The following is an 18,895-nucleotide window of genomic DNA, read 5'->3' on the forward strand; positions in this document are numbered from 1 at the left end:
CCAAAATCTCACCCAGGACACCCCAAAAACCCCAAAATCTCACCCGGGACCCCAAAATCCCACCCGGGACCACAAAAACTCCAAAATCCCACCCGGGACACCCCAAAAAACCCAAAATCTCACCTGGGACACCCAAAAAACCCAAAATGTCACCTGGGATACCCCAAAAACCCAAAATCTCACCTGGGACACCCCAAAAAACCCAAAATCTCACCTGGGACACCCAAAAAATCTCAAAATCCCACCCAGGACCCCAAAATTTCACCTGGGACCCCCCAAAAAACCCAAAATCTCACCTGGGACACCCAAAAACCCCAAAATCTCACCCGGGACCCCAAAATCCCACCCGGGACCCCCCAAAAACCCAAAATCCCACCTGGGACACCCAAAAACCCAAAATCCCACCCGGGACACCCCAAAAAACCCAAAATCTCACCTGGGACACCCCAAAAAACCCAAAATCTCACCCGGGACACCCCAAAAAACCCAAAATCTCACCTGGGACACCCCAAAAAACCCAAAATCTCACCTGGGACACCCAAAAAATCTCAAAATCCCACCCAGGACCCCAAAATCCCACCTGGGACACCCCAAAAACTCCAAAATCCCACCTGGGACACCCGAAAAACCCCAAAATCTCACCTGGGACACCCCAAAAACCCCAAAATCCCACCCAGGACCCCAAAATTTCACCTGGGACCCCCCAAAAACCCCAAAATCTCACCCGGGACCCCAAAATCCCCCAAAACTCCCCCGAAATCCCCTAAAAATCCCTTCAAAATGCCCCAAAATCCAACTTTGGGATCCCCAAAATCCTCCCAAATTCCCCCAAAATGCCACCCTGGGGATCCCCAAAATTGCCCAAATTCCCCCCAAAACCCCCCCAGGGACTCCCCTGGACACCGAGACCCCCCCTGGGGACCCCAAAATGCCCCAAAATCCCCCGAAATTGCCCCAAATTCTGCAGGGACGGCGCCAAGGACGAGACGGCCGGAGAGCTGGACTTCAGCGGGCTGCTGAAGAAGAGGTGAGGAGGAGGAGGAGGGGGAGGAAGGGCAGGGGGGGAGGAGGAGGAGGAGGAGGAAGGGCAGGGGGAGGAAGGGCAGGAGGAGGAGGAGGAGGAGGAGGAAGAGGAGGAGGAGGAGGAGGAAGGGCAGGGGGGGAGGAGGAGGAGGAGGAGGAGGAGGAGGAGGAGGAAGGGCAGGAGGAGGAAGAGGAGGAGGAGGAGGAGGAAGAGGAGGAGGAAGGGCAGGGGAGGAGGAGGAGGAGGAGGAGGAGGAGGAAGGGCAGGAGGGGAGGAAGGGCAGGGGAGGAGGATGAAGAGGAGGAGGAAGGGCAGGAGGAGGAGGAGGAGGAGGAGGAAGAGGAAGAGGAAGAGGAAGAGGAAGAGGAAGAGGAAGAGGAAGAGGAAGGGCAGGATGAGGAAGAGCAGGGGGAGGATGAAGAGGAGGAGGAGGAAGGGCAGGAGGGACAAGGACGAGAATGATGAGGATGAGGATGAAGGATGAAGATGATGAGGATGAGGATGAAGATGGAGATGAGGATGAGGATGAGGATGAGGAGAACAGGGATGAAGATGAGGATGAGGATGAGGACAGGAACGGGGTTGAGTTGAGCAGAACTCTGGGATGAAGATGAGGATGACGAGGATGAGGATGAGGATGAGGCTGAGGCTGAAGGCTCTGGCCGGCAGGGAGGAGCAGGCCGAGGAGGTGAAGAAGAAGAAGGAGGGGATGAGGATGAGGATGAGGATGGGGATGAGGATGAAGATGATGAGGATGGAGATGAGGATGATGAGGATGAGGATGGTGATGAGGAGAACAGGGATGAGGATGAGGACAGGAACAGGGTTGAGTTGAGGAGAACTTTGGGATGAAGATGATGAGGATGAAGATGAGGATGAGGATGATGAGGACGAGGATGAGGATGAGGATGAAGATGGAGATGAGGATGAGGACAGGAACAGGGTTGAGTTGAGGACAACTCTGGGATGAAGATGAAGATGAAGATGAGGATGAAGATGAGGATGAGGACAGGAACAGGGTTGAGTTGAGGAGAACTTTGGGATGAAGATGAAGATGAAGATGATGAGGCTGAGGCTGAGGCTGAAGGCTCCGGCCGGCAGGGAGGAGCAGGCCGAGGAGGTGAAGAAGAAGAAGAAGGACGACGAGGAGGACACCATCCCACCCGAGATCTGGGAGCTGCTCAAGGGCGTCACCAAGAAGAGCGAGTACGAGCGCATCGCCTTCCAGTACGGCATCACCGACCTGCGCGGCATGCTCAAGCGCCTCAAGAAGATCAAGGTGGAGCCCAAGAAGAGCGAAGGTGGGACATCTTGGGGAAAATTCGGCAAATTTTGGGAAAATTTGGGAAAAAAATTGGAAAAAATTGGAGGAAATTTGGAGAAATTTTGGGGTTTTTACGTGAAATCCTTGAGGGATTTTGAGGGTTTGAAGGACAGGAGATGATCAAGATGATCAAGAAGATCAAGGTGGAGCCCAAGAAGAGCGAAGGTGACACATTTTGGGGCAAATTTGGCAAATTTTGGGGTTCTCAGGTGACTTTTGGGGTTCCTGGGTGGTTTTTTGAGGTTCCTGGGTGGTTTTTTGGGGTTCCTGGATGTTTCTTTGGGTTCCTGGGTGTTTTTTGGAGGTTCTCAGATGATTTTTGGAGGTTTCTGGGTGGTTTTTTGGGTTCCTGGGTGATTTTTTTGGGTTCCTGGGTGGTTTTTGGAGGTTCTCAGGTGGTTTTTGGAGGTTCCTGGGTGGTTTTTGGAGGTTCTCAGGTGGTTTTTGGAGGTTCCTGGGTGGTTTTTGGAGGTTCCTGGGTGGTTTTTGGAGGTTCCTGGGTGGTTTTTGGAGGTTCCTGGGTGGTTTTTGGGTGGTTTTTTGGTGTCCCCAGGTCATTTTGGGGTTCCTGGTGGATTTTTGGAGGTTCCCTGACCTCCCCTGTCCCCCCCAGCCTTCTTCCGGAAGCTGGACCCCTGATGGTTCCCTGAGGAACCTTTTGGGTTTTTTGGGGTTCCCAGGTGACTTTTTGGGGTTCCTGGGTGGTTTTTTGAGGTTCCTGGGTGGTTTTTGGGTTCCTGGGTGGTTTTTGGGTTCCTGGGTGGTTTTTGGAGGTTCTCAGGTGGTTTTTGGAGGTTCCTGGGTGGTTTTTGGAGGTTCTCAGGTGGTTTTTGGAGGTTCCTGGGTGGTTTTTGGAGGTTCTCAGGTGGTTTTTGGAGGTTCCTGGGTGGTTTTTGGAGGTTCTCAGGTGGTTTTTGGAGGTTCCTGGGTGGTTTTTGGAGGTTCTCAGGTGATTTTTGAAGGTTCTCAGGTGGTTTTTGGAGGTTCCTGGGTGGTTTTTGGAGGTTCCTGGGTGGTTTTTGGGTGGTTTTTTGGTGTCCCCAGGTCATTTTGGGGTTCCTGGTGGATTTTTGGGTTCCTGGTGGATTTTTGGAGGTTCCTGGGTGGTTTTTGGAGGTTCCTGGGTGGTTTTTGGGTGGTTTTTTGGTGTCCCCAGGTCATTTTGGGGTTCCTGGTGGATTTTTGGGTTCCTAGGTGATTTTTTTGGGTTCTCAGGTGATTTTTGGAGGTTCCAGGGTGGTTTTTTGGGGTTCCTGGGTGGTTTTTCGGGGTTCCCAGGTGATTTTTTGGGTTCCTGGGTGGTTTTTGGAGGTTCTCTGGTCGTTTTTGGAGGTTCCCGGGTGGTTTTTGGAGGTTCCTGGATGGTTTTTGGGTGTTTTTTTGGTGTCCCCAGGTCATTTTTGGGGTTCCCAGGTGACTTTTTGGGGTTCCTGGGTGGTTTTTGGAGGTTCCTGGATGTTTTTTGGGGGTTCCTGGGTGGTTTTTGGAGGTTCTCAGATGATTTTTGGAGGTTTTCAGGTGGTTTTTTGGGGTTCCTGGGTGGTTTCTGGGTGGTTTCTGGGTGGTTTTTTGGGGTTCCTGGATGTTTTTTTGGGGTTCCTGGGTGGTTTTTGGAGGTTCCTGGGTGGTTTTTGGAGGTTCTCAGGTGATTTTTGAAGGTTCTCAGGTGGTTTTTGGAGGTTCCTGGGTGGTTTTCGGGTGTTTTTTTGGTGTCCCCAGGTCATTTTTGGGTTCCTGGTGGATTTTTGGAGGTCCCCGGGTGGTTTTTGGAGGTTCCTGGGTGGGTTTTGGGTTCTAGGGTGGTTTTTGGAGGTTCCTGGGTGGGTTTTGGGTTCCTGGGTGGTTTTTGGAGGTTCTCAGGTGGTTTTTGGAGGTCCCCTGACCTCCCCTGTCCCCCCCAGCCTTCATCCGGAAGCTGGACCCCGCCTACCAGGTGGACAAGGGCAACAAGATCCGGCTGATGGTGGAGCTCAGCAACCCCGACCTGCCCCTCAAGTGGTACAAGAACGGGCAGCTCATCAAGCCCAGCAACAAGTGAGTGCCAGGTGGGCACAGGTGGGCACAGGTGTGGCACAGGTGTGGCACGGGTGGGCACAGGTGTGGCACAGGTGGGCACAGGTGTGGCACAGGTGTGTCTCAGGTGCTCCCCAGGTGTCCCCAGTTGTCCCCAGGTGCCCTTAGACACCCCCAGGTGTCCCCAGTTGTCCCCAGACACCCCCAGGTGGGCACAGGTGGGCACAGGTGGGCACAGGTGTGGCACGGGTGGGCACAGGTGTGTCCCAGGTGCTCCCCAGGTGTCCCCAGTTGTCCCCAGGTGCCCTTAGACACCCCCAGGTGTCCCCAGTTGTCCCCAGACACCCCCAGGTGGGCACAGGTGGGCACAGGTGTGGCACAGGTGTGGCACAGGTGCTCCCCAGTTGTCCCCAGTTGTCCCCAGACACCCCCAGGTGTGCCCAGGTGTGCCCAGGTGTCCCTCAGACCACCCCAGGTGTCCCCAGGTGTCCTTAGACACCCCCAGGTGTGGCACAGGTGTGCCAGGTGGGCACAGGTGCTCCCCAGTTGTCCCCAGCTGTCCCCAGTTGTCCTTAGATGCCCCCAGGTGCCCCCAGGTGCCCCCAGGTGTGCCCAGGTGTGGCACAGGTGTGGCCCAGGTGTGGCCCAGGTGTGGCCCAGGTGCCCCCAGGTGCCCCCAGGTGTCCCTCAGACCACCCCAGTTGCCCCCAGGTGTCACACAGGTGTGGCACAGGCGTGCCCAGGTGTGCCCAGTTGTCCCCAGGTGACCCCAGGTGTGGCACAGGTGCCCCTCAGCTGTCCCCAGGTGTCCCTCAGACTACCCCAGGTGTCCCCAGGTGTCCCCAGGTGTCTCCAGGTGTGCCCAGGTGTGCCCAGGTGCCCCCAGGTACCCCCAGGTGCCCCCAGGTGTGCCCAGGTGTGTCCCAGGTGTGGCACAGGTGTGCCCAGGTGTGGCACAGGTGTGCCCAGGTGTGGCACAGGTGTGTCCCAGGTGTGGCACAGGTGTGTCCCAGGTGCCCCCAGGTGTCCCCAGATGCCCCCAGGTGTGCCCCAGGTGTCCCCAGGTGTGTCCCAGGTGTCCCCAGATGCCCCCAGGTGTCCCCAGGTGTCCCCAGGTGTGCCCAGGTGCCCCCAGGTGCCCCCAGATGCCCCCAGGTGTGGCACAGATGTCCCCAGGTGCCCCCAGGTGTGCCCAGGTGTCCCCAGGTGCCCCCAGGTGCCCCCAGGTGCCCCCAGGTGTCCCCAGACACCCCCAGGTGTGCCCAGGTCTCCCCAGGTGTCCCCAGGTGTGTCTCAGGTGCCCCCAGATGCCCCCCAGATGCCCCCAGGTGTGGCACAGATGTCCCCAGGTGTCCCCAGATGCCCCCAGGTGCCCCCAGGTGTCCCCAGGCGTGCCCAGGTGTCCCCAGGTGTCCCCAGACACCCCCAGGTGCGCCCAGGTGCGCCCAGGTGTGCCCAGGTGCCCCCAGGTGCCCCCAGGTGCGCCCAGGTGTCCCCAGATGCCCCCAGGTGCCCCCAGGTGCCCCCAGGTGTGTCCCAGGTGTCCCCAGGTGCCCCCAGGTCCCCCCAGGTCCCCCCAGGTGCCCCCAGGTCCCCCCAGGTCCCCCCAGGTGCCCCCAGGTGTGCCCAGGTGTCCCCAGGTGCCCCCAGGTCCCCCCAGGTCCCCCCAGGTGCCCCCAGGTCCCCCCAGGTCCCCCCAGGTGCCCCCAGGTGTGCCCAGGTGTCCCCAGGTGTGCCCAGGTGTGCCCAGGTGTGCCCGCCCGCAGGTACGTGTTCGAGAACGTGGGGCTGAAGCGCATCCTGACCATCAACAAATGTTCCCTGGCCGACGACGCCGCCTACGAGTGCCGGGTCAACGACGAGAAGAGCTTCACCGAGGTCTTCGTCAAAGGTGGGACACCTGGGACACCTGGGACACCTGGGCCACCTGGGACACCTGGGACACACCTGGGACACCTGGGACACACCTGGGACACCTGGGACACCTGGGACACCTGGGACACCTGGGACACCTGGGACACCTGGGACACCTGGGGACCTGGGGACCTGGGACACCTGGGACACCTGGGACACACCTGGGACACCTGGGACACCTGGGACACCTGGGACACCTGGGACACCTGGGGACCTGGGGACCTGGGACACCTGGGACACCTGGGACACACCTGGGACACCTGGGGGGGTTTGAGGGCATCTGGGCACACCTGGGGGCACCTGGAGGGGTTTGAGGGCATCTGGGGGTACTTTGGGGTACCTGGGGGTCCGAGTGCCGGGTCAACGACGAGAAGAGCTTCACCGAGGTCTTCGTCAAAGGTGGGACACCTGGACACCTGGGACACCTGGGACACCTGGGACACACCTGGGACACACCTGGGACACACCTGGGGACACCTGGGCACCTGGGACATCTGGGACATCTGGGACATCTGGGACACCTGGGACACCTGGGACACCTGGGGACCTGGGCACCTGGGCACCTGGGGACCTGGGGACCTGGGGACCTGGGGACCTGGGACACCTGGGACACCTGGGACACCTGGGACACCTGGGACACCTGGGACACACCTGGGACACCTGGGACACCTGGGACACCTGGGGACCTGGGCACCTGGGCACCTGGGGACCTGGGGACCTGGGGACCTGGGGACCTGGGACACCTGGGACACCTGGGACACCTGGGACACACCTGGGACACACCTGGGACACCTGGGACACCTGGGACACACCTGGGACACACCTGGGACACCTGGGACACCTGGGACACCTGGGGACACCTGGGACACCTGGGACAGCTGGGACACCTGGGACACCTGGGACACACCTGGGACACACCTGGGACACCTGGGACACACCTGGGACACACCTGGGACACCTGGGACACCTGGGACACCTGGGCACCTGGGGACCTGGGACACCTGGGACACACCTGGGACACCTGGGGACCTGGGACACCTGGGACACCTGGGACACCTGGGACACCTGGGGCATCTGGGACACCTGGGACACCTGGGACACCTGGGACATCTGGGACACCTGGGGGGATTTGAGGGCATCTGGGGAGGTTTGAGGACATCTGGGCACACCTGGGGGCACCTAGAGGGGTTTGGGGGCATCTGGGGAGGTTTGAGGACATCTGGGGAGGTTTGAGGACATCTGGGGAGGTTTGAGGGCATCTGGAGGTACTTTGGGGCACCTGGGGGTCCGAGTGCCGGGTCAACGACGAGAAGAGCTTCACCGAGGTCTTCGTCAAAGGTGGGACACCTGGGACACCTGGGACACCTGGGACACCTGGGACACCTGGGACACACCTGGGACATCTGGGACACCTGGGGGGGTTTGAGGGCATCTGGGCACACCTGGGGGCACCTGGAGGGGTTTGAGGGTATCTGGGGGTACTTTGGGGCACCTGGGGGTCCGAGTGCCGGGTCAACGACGAGAAGAGCTTCACCGAGGTCTTCGTCAAAGGTGGGACACCTGGGACACCTGGGACACCTGGGGACCTGGGGACCTGGGACACACCTGGGACACCTGGGACACCTGGGACACCTGGGACACCTGGGACACCTGGGGACCTGGGGACCTGGGACACCTGGGACACACCTGGGACACCTGGGACACCTGGGGACCTGGGGACCTGGGACACCTGGGACACCTGGGACACCTGGGACACACCTGGGGACCTGGGACACCTGGGACACACCTGGGACACCTGGGGACCTGGGACACCTGGGACAGCTGGGACACACCTGGGACACCTGGGACATCTGGGACACCTGGGACACACCTGGGACACCTGGGACACCTGGGACACACCTGGGACACCTGGGACACCTGGGCACCTGGGCACCTGGGACACCTGGGACACCTGGGACACCTGGGACACCTGGGACAGCTGGGACACCTGGGACAGCTGGGGACCTGGGGACCTGGGACACCTGGGGGCGTTTGAGGACATCTGGGGGCCTTTGAGGGCATCTGGGGGTACTTTGGGGCACCTGGGGGTACCTGGGAACACCTGGAGGGGTTTGAGGGCATCTGGGGGTACTTTGGGGTACCTGGGGGTCCGAGTGCCGGGTCAACGACGAGAAGAGCTTCACCGAGGTCTTCGTCAAAGGTGGGACACCTGGACACCTGGGACACCTGGGACACCTGGGACACACCTGGGACACACCTGGGACACACCTGGGACACCTGGGACACCTGGGGGGGTTTGAGGGCATCTGGTGGTACCTGGGGGCGTTTGAGGACATCTGGGGGGCTTTGAGGGCATCTGGGGGTACTTTGGGGCACCTGGGGGTACCTGGGAACACCTGGAGGGGTTTGAGGGCATCTGGGGAGGTTTGAGGGCATCTGGGGAGGTTTGAAGGCATCTGGGGGTACTTTGGGGTACCTGGAGTGGTTTGAGGGCATCTGGGGAGGTTTGAGGGCATCTGGGGGTACTTTGGGGTACCTGGGCACACCTGGGGCCACCTGGGGCATCTGGGGGGGTTTTTGGGGGCTCTGTGAGATGTTTGGGGGTCACCCTCGGCTGTCCCTCAGCTGTCCCATGTCCCCTGTCCCCCTCAGAGCCACCAGTGACCATCGTTCATGGTCCTGAGGACCAGCAGGTTCTGGTGTCCCCTGTGTCACCTCACCTGTCCCTCACCTGTCCCCCTCAGAGCCACCGGTGACCATTGTTCATGGTCCTGAGGACCAGCAGGTTCTGGTGTCCCCTGTGTCACCTCACCTGTCCCTCACCTGTCCCTCACAGAGCCACCGGTGACCATCGTTCATGGTCCTGAGGACCAGCAGGTTCTGGTGGGCGAGCGGGTGGTGCTGGAGGCCGAAGTGTCCGAGGAGGGCGCGCAGGTCATGTGGTACGGCCGGAGCTGGACCTCCGTGTGTCCGTGTCCATCTCCATGTCCATCTCCATCTCCATCCCCATGTCCATCCCCATGTCCATCTCCATGTCCATCTCGTGTCCACGTCCATGTCTATCTCCATGTCCACCCCGTGTCCATCTCCATGTCCATGTCCATCTCCATGTCCATCTCCATGTCCATCCCCATCTCCATTTCCATGTCCATCCCATGTCCATCTCCATGTCCACCCCATGTCCATGTCCATCCCATGTCCATCTCCATGTCCACCCCATGTCCATCTCCATGTCCATGTCCATCTCCATCTCCATCTCCATCTCCATCTCCATCTCCATGTCCATTTCCATGTCCATCCCATTTCCATCTCCATGTCCACCCCATGTCCATCTCCATGTCCATGTCCATCTCCATCTCCATCTCCATCTCCATCTCCATCTCCATCTCCATCTCCATGTCCATTTCCATGTCCATCCCATTTCCATCTCCATGTCCATCCCCATCTCCATCTCCATGTCCATCCCATGTCCATCTCCATGTCCACCCCATGTCCATGTCCGTCTCCATGTCCATCTCCATGTCCATCTCCATGTCCATGTCCATGCCCATGTCCACCTCATGTCTATCCCATCTCCATCTCCATCTCCATGTCCACCCCATGTCCATCTCCATGTCCACTCCATATCCATCTCCATGTCCACTCCATCTCCATCTTTGTGTCCACCCCATGCCCACGGGGTGTCCACCTCATGTCCATCTCCATGTCCGTCTCCATGTCCACCTGGTGTCCACCTCCATGTCCATCTCCATGCCCACCCCATCTCCATGTCCATCTCCATGCTCACGCCATCTCCATGTCCATGTCCATCTCCATGCTCACCCCACCTCCATGTCCATCTCCATGCTCACCCCATCTCCATCTCCATGTCCCTCTCCATGCCCACTCCATCTCCATGTCCATCTCCATCTCCATGTCCGTCTCCATATCCATCTCCATGTCCATCTCCAAGTCCATCCCCATCTCCATGTCCCTCTCCATGCCCACTCCATCTCCATGTCCATCTCCATGTCCGTCTCCATATCCATCTCCATGTCCATCTCCAAGTCCATCCCCATCTCCATGTCCATCTCCATGCCCACCTCATGTCCATCTCCATGCTCACCCCATCTCCACCTCCATGTCCATCTCCATGCCCACCCCATCTCCATGTCCATGTCCGTCTCCATGTCCACCTGGTGTCCATCTCCCTGTCCATCTCCACGCCCACCCTGTGCCCACCCCGTGTCCCCCTCAGGACGAAGGACGGGGTGGAGCTGACCCGCGAGGAGACCTTCAAGTACCGCTTCAAGAAGGACGGCAAGAAGCACTTCCTGATCCTCAACGAGGCCACCAAGGAGGACACCGGCCGCTACCGCATCATGACCAACGGCGGCGAGGCCGAGGCCGAGGTCATCGTGGAAGGTGGGACCTCCTCCGCCGTTCCTCCGCGGTTCTTCGTGGTCCTGGGAGGTCCCAAAAGCTCCAGGAGATGTTTGAGGGTCACCTTGTGGAAGTTCTTGGAGATCTCAGAAGGTTTCAGAGGAATTTGAGGGGTCCTGGAAGGGCCTGGGAGGTCCCAAAAGCTCCAGGAGATGTTTGAGGGTCACCTTGTGGAAGGTCCTGGAGGTTCCCATAGAATTTTTTGAGGTTCCCATGGAATTTTGGGGGTTCTGATGGAATTTTGGGGTTTTTGGCCTGCAGAGAAGCAGCTGGAGGTGCTGCAGGAAGTTCTCGAGATGTTTTCATGAGTTCTCCATGGGTTCTTCAAGGGTTTTTGTGGATTTTTTTGGGTTCTCATGGAATTTTTGGATTTTTTTGCCTGCAGAGAAGCAGCTGGAGGTGCTGCAGGAAGTTCTCCAGATGTTCTCCATGGGTTCTTCAAGGGTTCCTGTGGGGTTTTTTGGGTTCCCATGGAATTCTTTGGGGTTCTCATGGAATTTTGGATTTTCTGGCCCACAGAGAAGCAGCTGGAGGTGCTGCAGGAAGTTCTTCAGATGTTCTCCATGGGTTCTCCAAGGGTTCCTGTGGGGTTTTTTGGGTTCCCATGGAATTCTTTGGGGTTCCCCTGGAATTTTTTGAGGTTCCCATGGAATTTTTTGGGGTTCTCATGGAATTTTGGGGGCTTTGGCCCGCAGAAAAGCAGCTGGAGGTGCTGCAAGAAATTCTCCAGATGTTCTCCATCGGTTCTTCAAGGGTTCCTGTGGGGTTTTTTTGGGTTCCCATGGAATTTTGGGTTTTCTGGCCCGCAGAGAAGCAGCTGGAGGTGCTGCAGGAAGTTCTCCAGATGTTCTCCATGGGTTCTTCAAGGGTTCCTGTGGGTTTTTGGTGGTTCCAATGAACTTCTTGGCGTTTCCATGGAATTTTTGAGGTTCCCATGGAATTTTTTGGGGTTCTGATGGAATTTTGGGGTTTTTTGGCCCGCAGAGAAGCAGCTGGAGGTGCTGCAGGGCATCGCGGACCTGACGGTGCAGGCGGCCGAGCAGGCCGTGTTCAAGTGCGAGGTGTCGGACGAGAAGGTCACCGGCCGCTGGTTCAAGAACGGCGTCGAGGTCCGGCCCAGCAAACGCATCCACATCTCGCACACCGGCCGGTGAGGCTCCGAAAATCCCAAAATATCCCAAAAATATTCCAAAAAAAAATCCCAAAAATATCCCAAAATGTCCCAAAATATAAAAAAAAATCCCCAAAAAAATATCCCCAAAATATCCCAAAAATATCCCAAAAATATCCCAAAATATCCCAAAAATATCCCCCAAAAATATCCCAAAATGTCCCAAAAATATCCCAAAAATATCCCCCAAAAAAATCCCAAAAATATCCCAAAAATATCCCAAAATGTCCCAAAATATCAAAAAAAATCCCCAAAAAAATATCCCCAAAATATCCCAAAAATATCCCCAAAATATCCCAAAAATATCCCAAAATGTCCCAAAATATAAAAAAAAATCCCCAAAAAAATATCCCCAAAATATCCCAAAAATATCCCAAAAAAAAATCCCAAAAATATCCCCAAATGTCCCAAAATATCAAAAAAAATCCCCAAAAAAATATCCCCAAAATATCCCAAAAATATCCCAAAAAAAATCCCAAAAATATCCCAAAATGTCCCAAAATATCAAAAAAAATCCCCAAAAAAAATCCCCAAAAAATCCCCAAAATATCCCCAAAATATCCCAAAAATATCCCAAAATATCCCAAAAATATCCCAAAAAAAATCCCAAAAATATCCCAAAATATCCCAAAAATATCCCAAAAATATCCCCCAAAAATATCCCAAAAAAATCCCAAAAATATCCCAAAATGTCCCAAAATATCAAAAAAAATCCCCAAAAAAATATCCCCAAAATATCCCAAAAATATCCCAAAAAAAATCCCAAAAATATCCCCAAAAAAATCCCAAAATATCCCAAAAATATCCCCCAAAAAAATCCCAAAAATATCCCAAAAATATCCCAAAATGTCCCAAAAATATCCCCCCAAAAAATCCCAAAAAAATCCCAAAAATATCCCAAAATGTCCCAAAAATATCCCAAAATTACCCGAAAAAATCCCCCCCAAAATATCTCAAAAAAAAAAAAATTAAAAAACTGGCAAAATATCCCCAAAATATCCCAAAAATCCCAAAATTTCCCCCCAAAAATCCCCAAAATTCCCAAAAAAAAATCCCAAAAATTCCCCAAAAGTCCCCAAAATTCCCCAGAAATCTCAAGAATTCCCCAAAAAATCCCAAAATTCCTGAAAAACTCCCCAAAAATCCCCAAAATTCCCCAAAAAATCCCCAAAATCACCCCCCACCCCCCCCCAAAAAAAAAAAACCCGAATGGAATTTTTGGGATTTTTGAACGGAATTTTTTTGGATTTTGGGATTTTTGGGATTTTTGAGTGGGAATTTTTTGGGATTTCACCAATTTTGGCTGGGAATTTTTGGGATTTTTGTGAAGGAATTTTTGGGATTTTTGGGATTTTTGGGATTTTTTTGGATTTTGGGATTTTCGGGCGGGAATTTTTTTGGGATTTTGGGATTTTCGGCTGGGGCTTTTTGCAATTTTCAATTTTTGAGTTGGAATTTTTTTGTTTTTGTGATTTTTGAGTTGGAATGTTTTCGGATTTTGGGATTTTTGGGATTTTGTGATTTTTGAGTTGGAATTTTTTCGGATTTTCTGATTTTCGGCTGGGACTTTTTGCAATTTTGGTGATTTTCGGGCGGGAATTTTTTTGGATTTTGGTGATTTTCAGGCGGGAATTTTTTTGGTTTTTTGATTTTTGGCTGGGAATTTTTTTCGATTTTGGGATTTTCGGGCGGGAATTTTTTTGGATTTTGGTGATTTTCAACCAGAAATTTTTTTGGTTTTGTGATTTTTGAGTTGGAATGTTTTTGGATTTGGGGATTTTCGGGCGGGAATTTTGGTGATTTTTGAGCGGGAATTTTTGCAATTTTGGTGATTTTTGAGCAGGAATTTTTGCAATTTTGCGATTTTCGGCTGGGGATTTTTTTGGCTGTGGGGATTTTGGGGATTTTTGGGATTTTTGAGCGGGAATTGTTGGGATTTTGGTGATTTTTGAGCGGGAATTTTTGCAATTTTGGTGATTTTCGGGTGGGAATTTTTTTGGATTTTGGTGATTTTCGACCAGAAATTTTTTTTGGTTTTGTGATTTTTGAGTTGGAATTTTTTTGGATTTGGGGATTTTCGGGCGGGAATTTTGGTGATTTTTGAGCGGGAATTTTTGCGATTTTGGTGATTTTTGAGCGGGAATTTTTGCAATTTTGGTGATTTTTTAGCGGGAATTTTTGCAATTTTGCGATTTTCGGCTGGGGATTTTTTTGGCTGTGGGGATTTTGGGGATTTTTGGGATTTTTGAGCGGGAATTTTTGCAATTTTGGTGATTTTTGAGCGGGAATTTTTGCAATTTTGGTGATTTTTGAGCAGGAATTTTTGCAATTTTGCGATTTTCGGCTGGGGATTTTTTGGCTGTGGGGATTTTGGGGATTTTGGGGATTTTTGAGCGGGAATTGTTGGGATTTTTGGGATTTTTGAGCGGGAATTTTTGCAATTTTGGTGATTTTCGAGTGGGAATTTTTGCAATTTTGCGATTTTCGGCTGGGGATTTTTTTGGCTGTGGGGATTTTGGGGATTTTTGGGATTTTTGAGCGGGAATTGTTGGGATTTTTGGGATTTTTGAGCGGGAATTTTTGCAATTTTGGTGATTTTTGAGCAGGAATTTTTGCAATTTTAGTGATTTTCGGCTGGGGATTTTTTGGCTGTGGGGATTTTGGGGATTTTGGGGATTTTTGAGCGGGAATTTTTGCAATTTTGGTGATTTTTGAGCAGGAATTTTTGCAATTTTAGTGATTTTCGGCTGGGGATTTTTTGGCTGTGGGGATTTTGGGGATTTTGGGGATTTTTGAGCGGGAATTGTTGGGATTTTTGGGATTTTTGAGCGGGAATTTTTGCAATTTTGGTGATTTTCGAGTGGGAATTTTTGCAATTTTGCGATTTTCGGCTGGGGATTTTTTTGGCTGTGGGGATTTTGGGGATTTTTGGGATTTTTGAGCGGGAATTGTTGGGATTTTTGGGATTTTTGAGCGGGAATTTTTGCAATTTTGGTGATTTTTGAGCAGGAATTTTTGCAATTTTAGTGATTTTCGGCTGGGGATTTTTTGGCTGTGGGGATTTTGGGGATTTTGGGGATTTTTGAGCGGGAATTTTTGCAATTTTGGTGATTTTTGAGCAGGAATTTTTGCAATTTTAGTGATTTTCGGCTGGGGATTTTTTGGCTGTGGGGATTTTGGGGATTTTGGGGATTTTTGAGCGGGAATTGTTGGGATTTTTGGGATTTTTGAGCGGGAATTTTTGCAATTTTGGTGATTTTTGAGCGGGAATTTTTGCAATTTTGGTGATTTTCGAGCGGGAATTTTTGCAATTTTGCGATTTTCGGCTGGGGATTTTTTTGGCTGTGGGGATTTTGGGGATTTTTGGGATTTTTTGGCCCCGCAGGATCCACAAGCTGGTGATCGACGACGTGCGGCCCGAGGACGAGGGCGATTACACCTTCGTCCCCGACGGCTTCGCCCTCACGCTCTCGGCCAAGCTCAACTTCCTCGGTGGGCACGGGCAAATCTGGGGCAAATCTGGGGGGTTTTGGGAAATTTGGGGAAAAATTGGGGGAATTGGGGGGAAAAATTGGGGAAAAAATTGGGGGAAAATGAGGGGAATTGGGGGAAATTTGGGGAAAAATTGGGTAAAAAATTGGGGAAAATTTGGGGAAAGAATTGGGGGAAATTTGGGGGGAAATTGGGGGAAAAAATTGGGAAAAAATTGGGGGGAATTGGGGGAAATTTGGGGAAAAAATTGGGGAAATTGGGGGAATTGGGGGAAAAAATTGGGGAAATTTGGGGGAATTGGGGGAAAAAATTGGGAAAAAATTGGGGAAAATTTGGGGAAAAAATTGGGGAAAAAATGGGGGGAATTGGGGGAAATTTGGGAAAAAATTGGGGAAAAAATGGGGGGAATTGGGGGAAATTTGGGGAAAAATTGGGGAAAAAATGGGGGGAATTGGGGAAAAATTGGGGAAAAAATGGGGGGAATTGGGGAAAAATTGGGGAAAAAATTGGGGGAAATTTGGGGAAAAATTGGGGAAAAAATGGGGGGAATTGGGGGAAATTTGGGGAAAAAATTGGGAAAAAATTGGGGAAATTTGGGGGAATTGGGGGAAAAAATTGGGGAAAATTTGGGGAAAAAATTGGGGAAAAAATGGGGGGAAATTTGGGGGAAAATTGGGGAAAAAATGGGGGGAATTGGGGGAAATTTGGGGAAAAAAATTGGGGAAAAAATGGGAGGAATTGGGGGAAATTTGGGGAAAAAAATTGGGGAAAAAACTGGGGAAAAATTGGGGGAATTGGGGAAAAATTGGGGGAATTGGGGGAAATTTGGGGAAAAAATTGGGGAAAAAATGGGGGGAATTGGGAGAAATTTGGGGAAAAATTTGGGGTTTTGGAGGGATTTGGGGGGGATTTGGGAAAAAATTGGGAAAATTGGGGAAAAAACTGGGGAAAAATTGGGGAAAAAATGGGGGAAAATTGGGGGAATTGGGGAAAAATGGGGGGAATTGGGGGAAATTTGGGGAAATTGGGAAAAAATTGGGGAAATTGGGGAAAAATTGGGGGAATTGGGGGAAATTTGGGGGAAAATTTGGGGTTTTGGAGGGATTTGGGGGGGATTTGGGAAAAAATTGGGGAAATTGGGGAAAAATTGGGGAAAAAACTGGGGAAAAATTGGGGGAATTGGGGAAATTTGGGGGAATTGGGGGAAATTTGGGGGAATTGGGAAAAAATTGGGGAAATTGGGGAAAAATTGGGGAAAAAACTGGGGAATAATTGGGGGAATTGGGGAAATTTGGGGGAATTGGGGGAAATTTGGGGGAATTGGGAAAAAATTGGGGAAATTGGGGAAAAATTGGGGAAAAAACTGGGGAATAATTGGGGGAATTGGGGGAAAATTGGGGGAATTGGGGGAAAATTGGGGGACTTGGGGAAAAAATTGGGGAAGTTGGGGAAAAATTGGGGGTTCTGGGGGGGATTTGGGGGGATTTGGGAAAAAATGGGGGGAATAGGGGGAAATTTGCAGAAAAAACTGGGGAAAAATTGGGGAAATTGGGGAAAAATGGGGGAATTGGGGGAAAAATTGGGGGAATTGGGGGAAATTTGGGGAAAATCTGGGGAAAAATTGGGGAAATTGGGGGGGAAGTTGGGGAAAAATTGGGGGTTCTGGGGGGGATTTGGGGGGAAATTTGGGGGATTTGGGGAAAAATTGGGGAAATTGGGGAAAACTTGGGGGGAATTGGGGGAAATATGGGAAAATTTGGGGAAAAAATTGGGGGTTTTGGGGGGGATTTTGGAAAAAATGGGGCAAATTGGGGAAAAATTTGGGGGGATTTGGGGGAATTGGGGAAAAAATTGGGAAAAAATTGGGGAAAAATTTGGGGGTTTTGGGGGGATTTGGGGAAATTGGGGAAAAAATTGGGAAAAAATTGGGGAAATTGGGGAAAAATTTGGGGGGTTGGGGGATTTGAGGGAATTTAGGGGAAATTTGGGGGGATTTGGGGGGAATTGGGGGCAATTTGGGGGACATTTGGGAGGATTGGGGAAAAAAATGGGAGATTTGGGGGAAATTTGGGGAAATTGGGGAAAAAATTGGGGGATTTGGGGAAAAATCTGGGGGTTTTGGGGGGATTTCTGGGGGATTTGGGGGAATTTTGGGGAATTTTGGGGGGATTTAGGGACAATTTAGGGGATTTGGGGGAAATTTAGGGGTTTTGAGGAAAACTGGGGGAAAATTTGGGGGAATTTTGGAAAAAAATCGGGTTCTGGGGTGGATTTGGGGGGATTTTGGGGGGATTTAGGGGAAATTTGGGGGAAATTTAGGGAGATTTGGGAAAAATTTGGGCGATTTGGGGGGTATTTGGGGAAATTTGGGGGGAATTTGGGGGTTTTGGGGGTTTTGGGTGGGATTTGGGGAAAATTTGGGGAAATTTGGGGGGTTTTGGGGGAATTTGGGGGGATTTGGGGAAAATTTGGGGGTTTTGAGGGGATTTAGTGGAAATTTGGGGGGAGGTTGGGGATATTTGGGGAAATTGGGGAAAAATTGGGGGAAATTTGGGAAAAATTTGGGGGATTCGGGAGCAATTTGGGGGAAATTTTGGGGGCCTTTAGAGGAAATTTGGGGGAAATTTAGGGAGTTTTGGGGGGATTTGGGAAAAATTTGGGGGAATATGGGAAAAATTTGGGGGTTTGGGGGAAATTTGGGGGGAATTTGGGGGGCAATGGGGGCAGTGACGTCACCGCCTTCCCGGTGACGTCATCGATGACGTCACGGCCGCTGGGCGGGGCCTGTGACGTCACTGACCCCCCTCTCCCCAACAGAGATCAAGGTGGAGTACGTGCCCAAGCAAGGTGAGGGCAGCGGGCACCTGGGGACACCTGGGGATACCTGGGCACACCTGGGCACACCTGGGGACACACCTGGGGACACCTGGGCACACCTGGGCACACCTGGACACACCTGGGGACACCTGGGACACCTGGGGACACCTGGGGACACCTGGGCACACCTGGGCACACCTGGGGACACCTGGGACACCTGGGGACACCTGGGGACACCTGGGGGAGCACCTGAGGGGACACCTGGGGGACACCTGGGGGAGCACCTGAGGGGACACCTGGGGGACACCTGGGCACACCTGGGCACACCTGGGACACCTGGGGGGGCACACCTGGGGACACCCGGGCACACTTGGGGGGACACCTAGACACACCTGGGACACCTGGCAACACCTGAGGTGACACCTGGGCACACTTGGGGGGACACCTGGCACACCTGGGACTCACTGAGGGCACAGAGCACACCTGGGGGGACACCTGGGCACAGCTGGGCACACCTGGGGGCACCTGGGGACACCTGAGGGGGACGCCAGGGAAGACACCTGGGCACACCTGGGGGCACCTGGGCACACCTGGGGGCACCTGGGAGGACATGTGGGCACACCTGAGGGGACAGAGCACACCTGGTGGGGAGAAGAAACCCCTGGCAGGACAGAGCACACCTGTGCCCACCTGTGGCCACCTGTGCCCACCTGTGCCC

The 18,895-nt window shown here is 53.0% G+C and overlaps 1 protein-coding gene across 1 annotated transcript in view; it reads left to right on the plus strand.

Moving 5' to 3' along the window:
• The window catches only part of MYBPC2 (myosin binding protein C2), a 59,372-nt gene that overhangs the window by 12,708 nt on the left and 27,769 nt on the right, over positions 1-18,895 (plus strand). The window contains exons 8-16 of the mRNA XM_085565857.1: positions 968-1,027; positions 2,126-2,325; positions 4,250-4,382; positions 6,128-6,252; positions 9,112-9,217; positions 10,513-10,679; positions 11,682-11,847; positions 15,254-15,360; positions 18,178-18,207. Coding sequence (XP_085421983.1) covers positions 968-1,027; positions 2,126-2,325; positions 4,250-4,382; positions 6,128-6,252; positions 9,112-9,217; positions 10,513-10,679; positions 11,682-11,847; positions 15,254-15,360; positions 18,178-18,207 — 1,094 coding nt within the window. The remainder of the gene's footprint in view (positions 1-967; positions 1,028-2,125; positions 2,326-4,249; positions 4,383-6,127; positions 6,253-9,111; positions 9,218-10,512; positions 10,680-11,681; positions 11,848-15,253; positions 15,361-18,177; positions 18,208-18,895) is intronic.

Source organism: Lonchura striata, chromosome 37, assembly GCF_050655825.1.
Source record: "Lonchura striata isolate lonStrDom1 chromosome 37, ASM5065582v1, whole genome shotgun sequence".
NCBI lineage: Eukaryota > Metazoa > Chordata > Aves > Passeriformes > Estrildidae > Lonchura > Lonchura striata.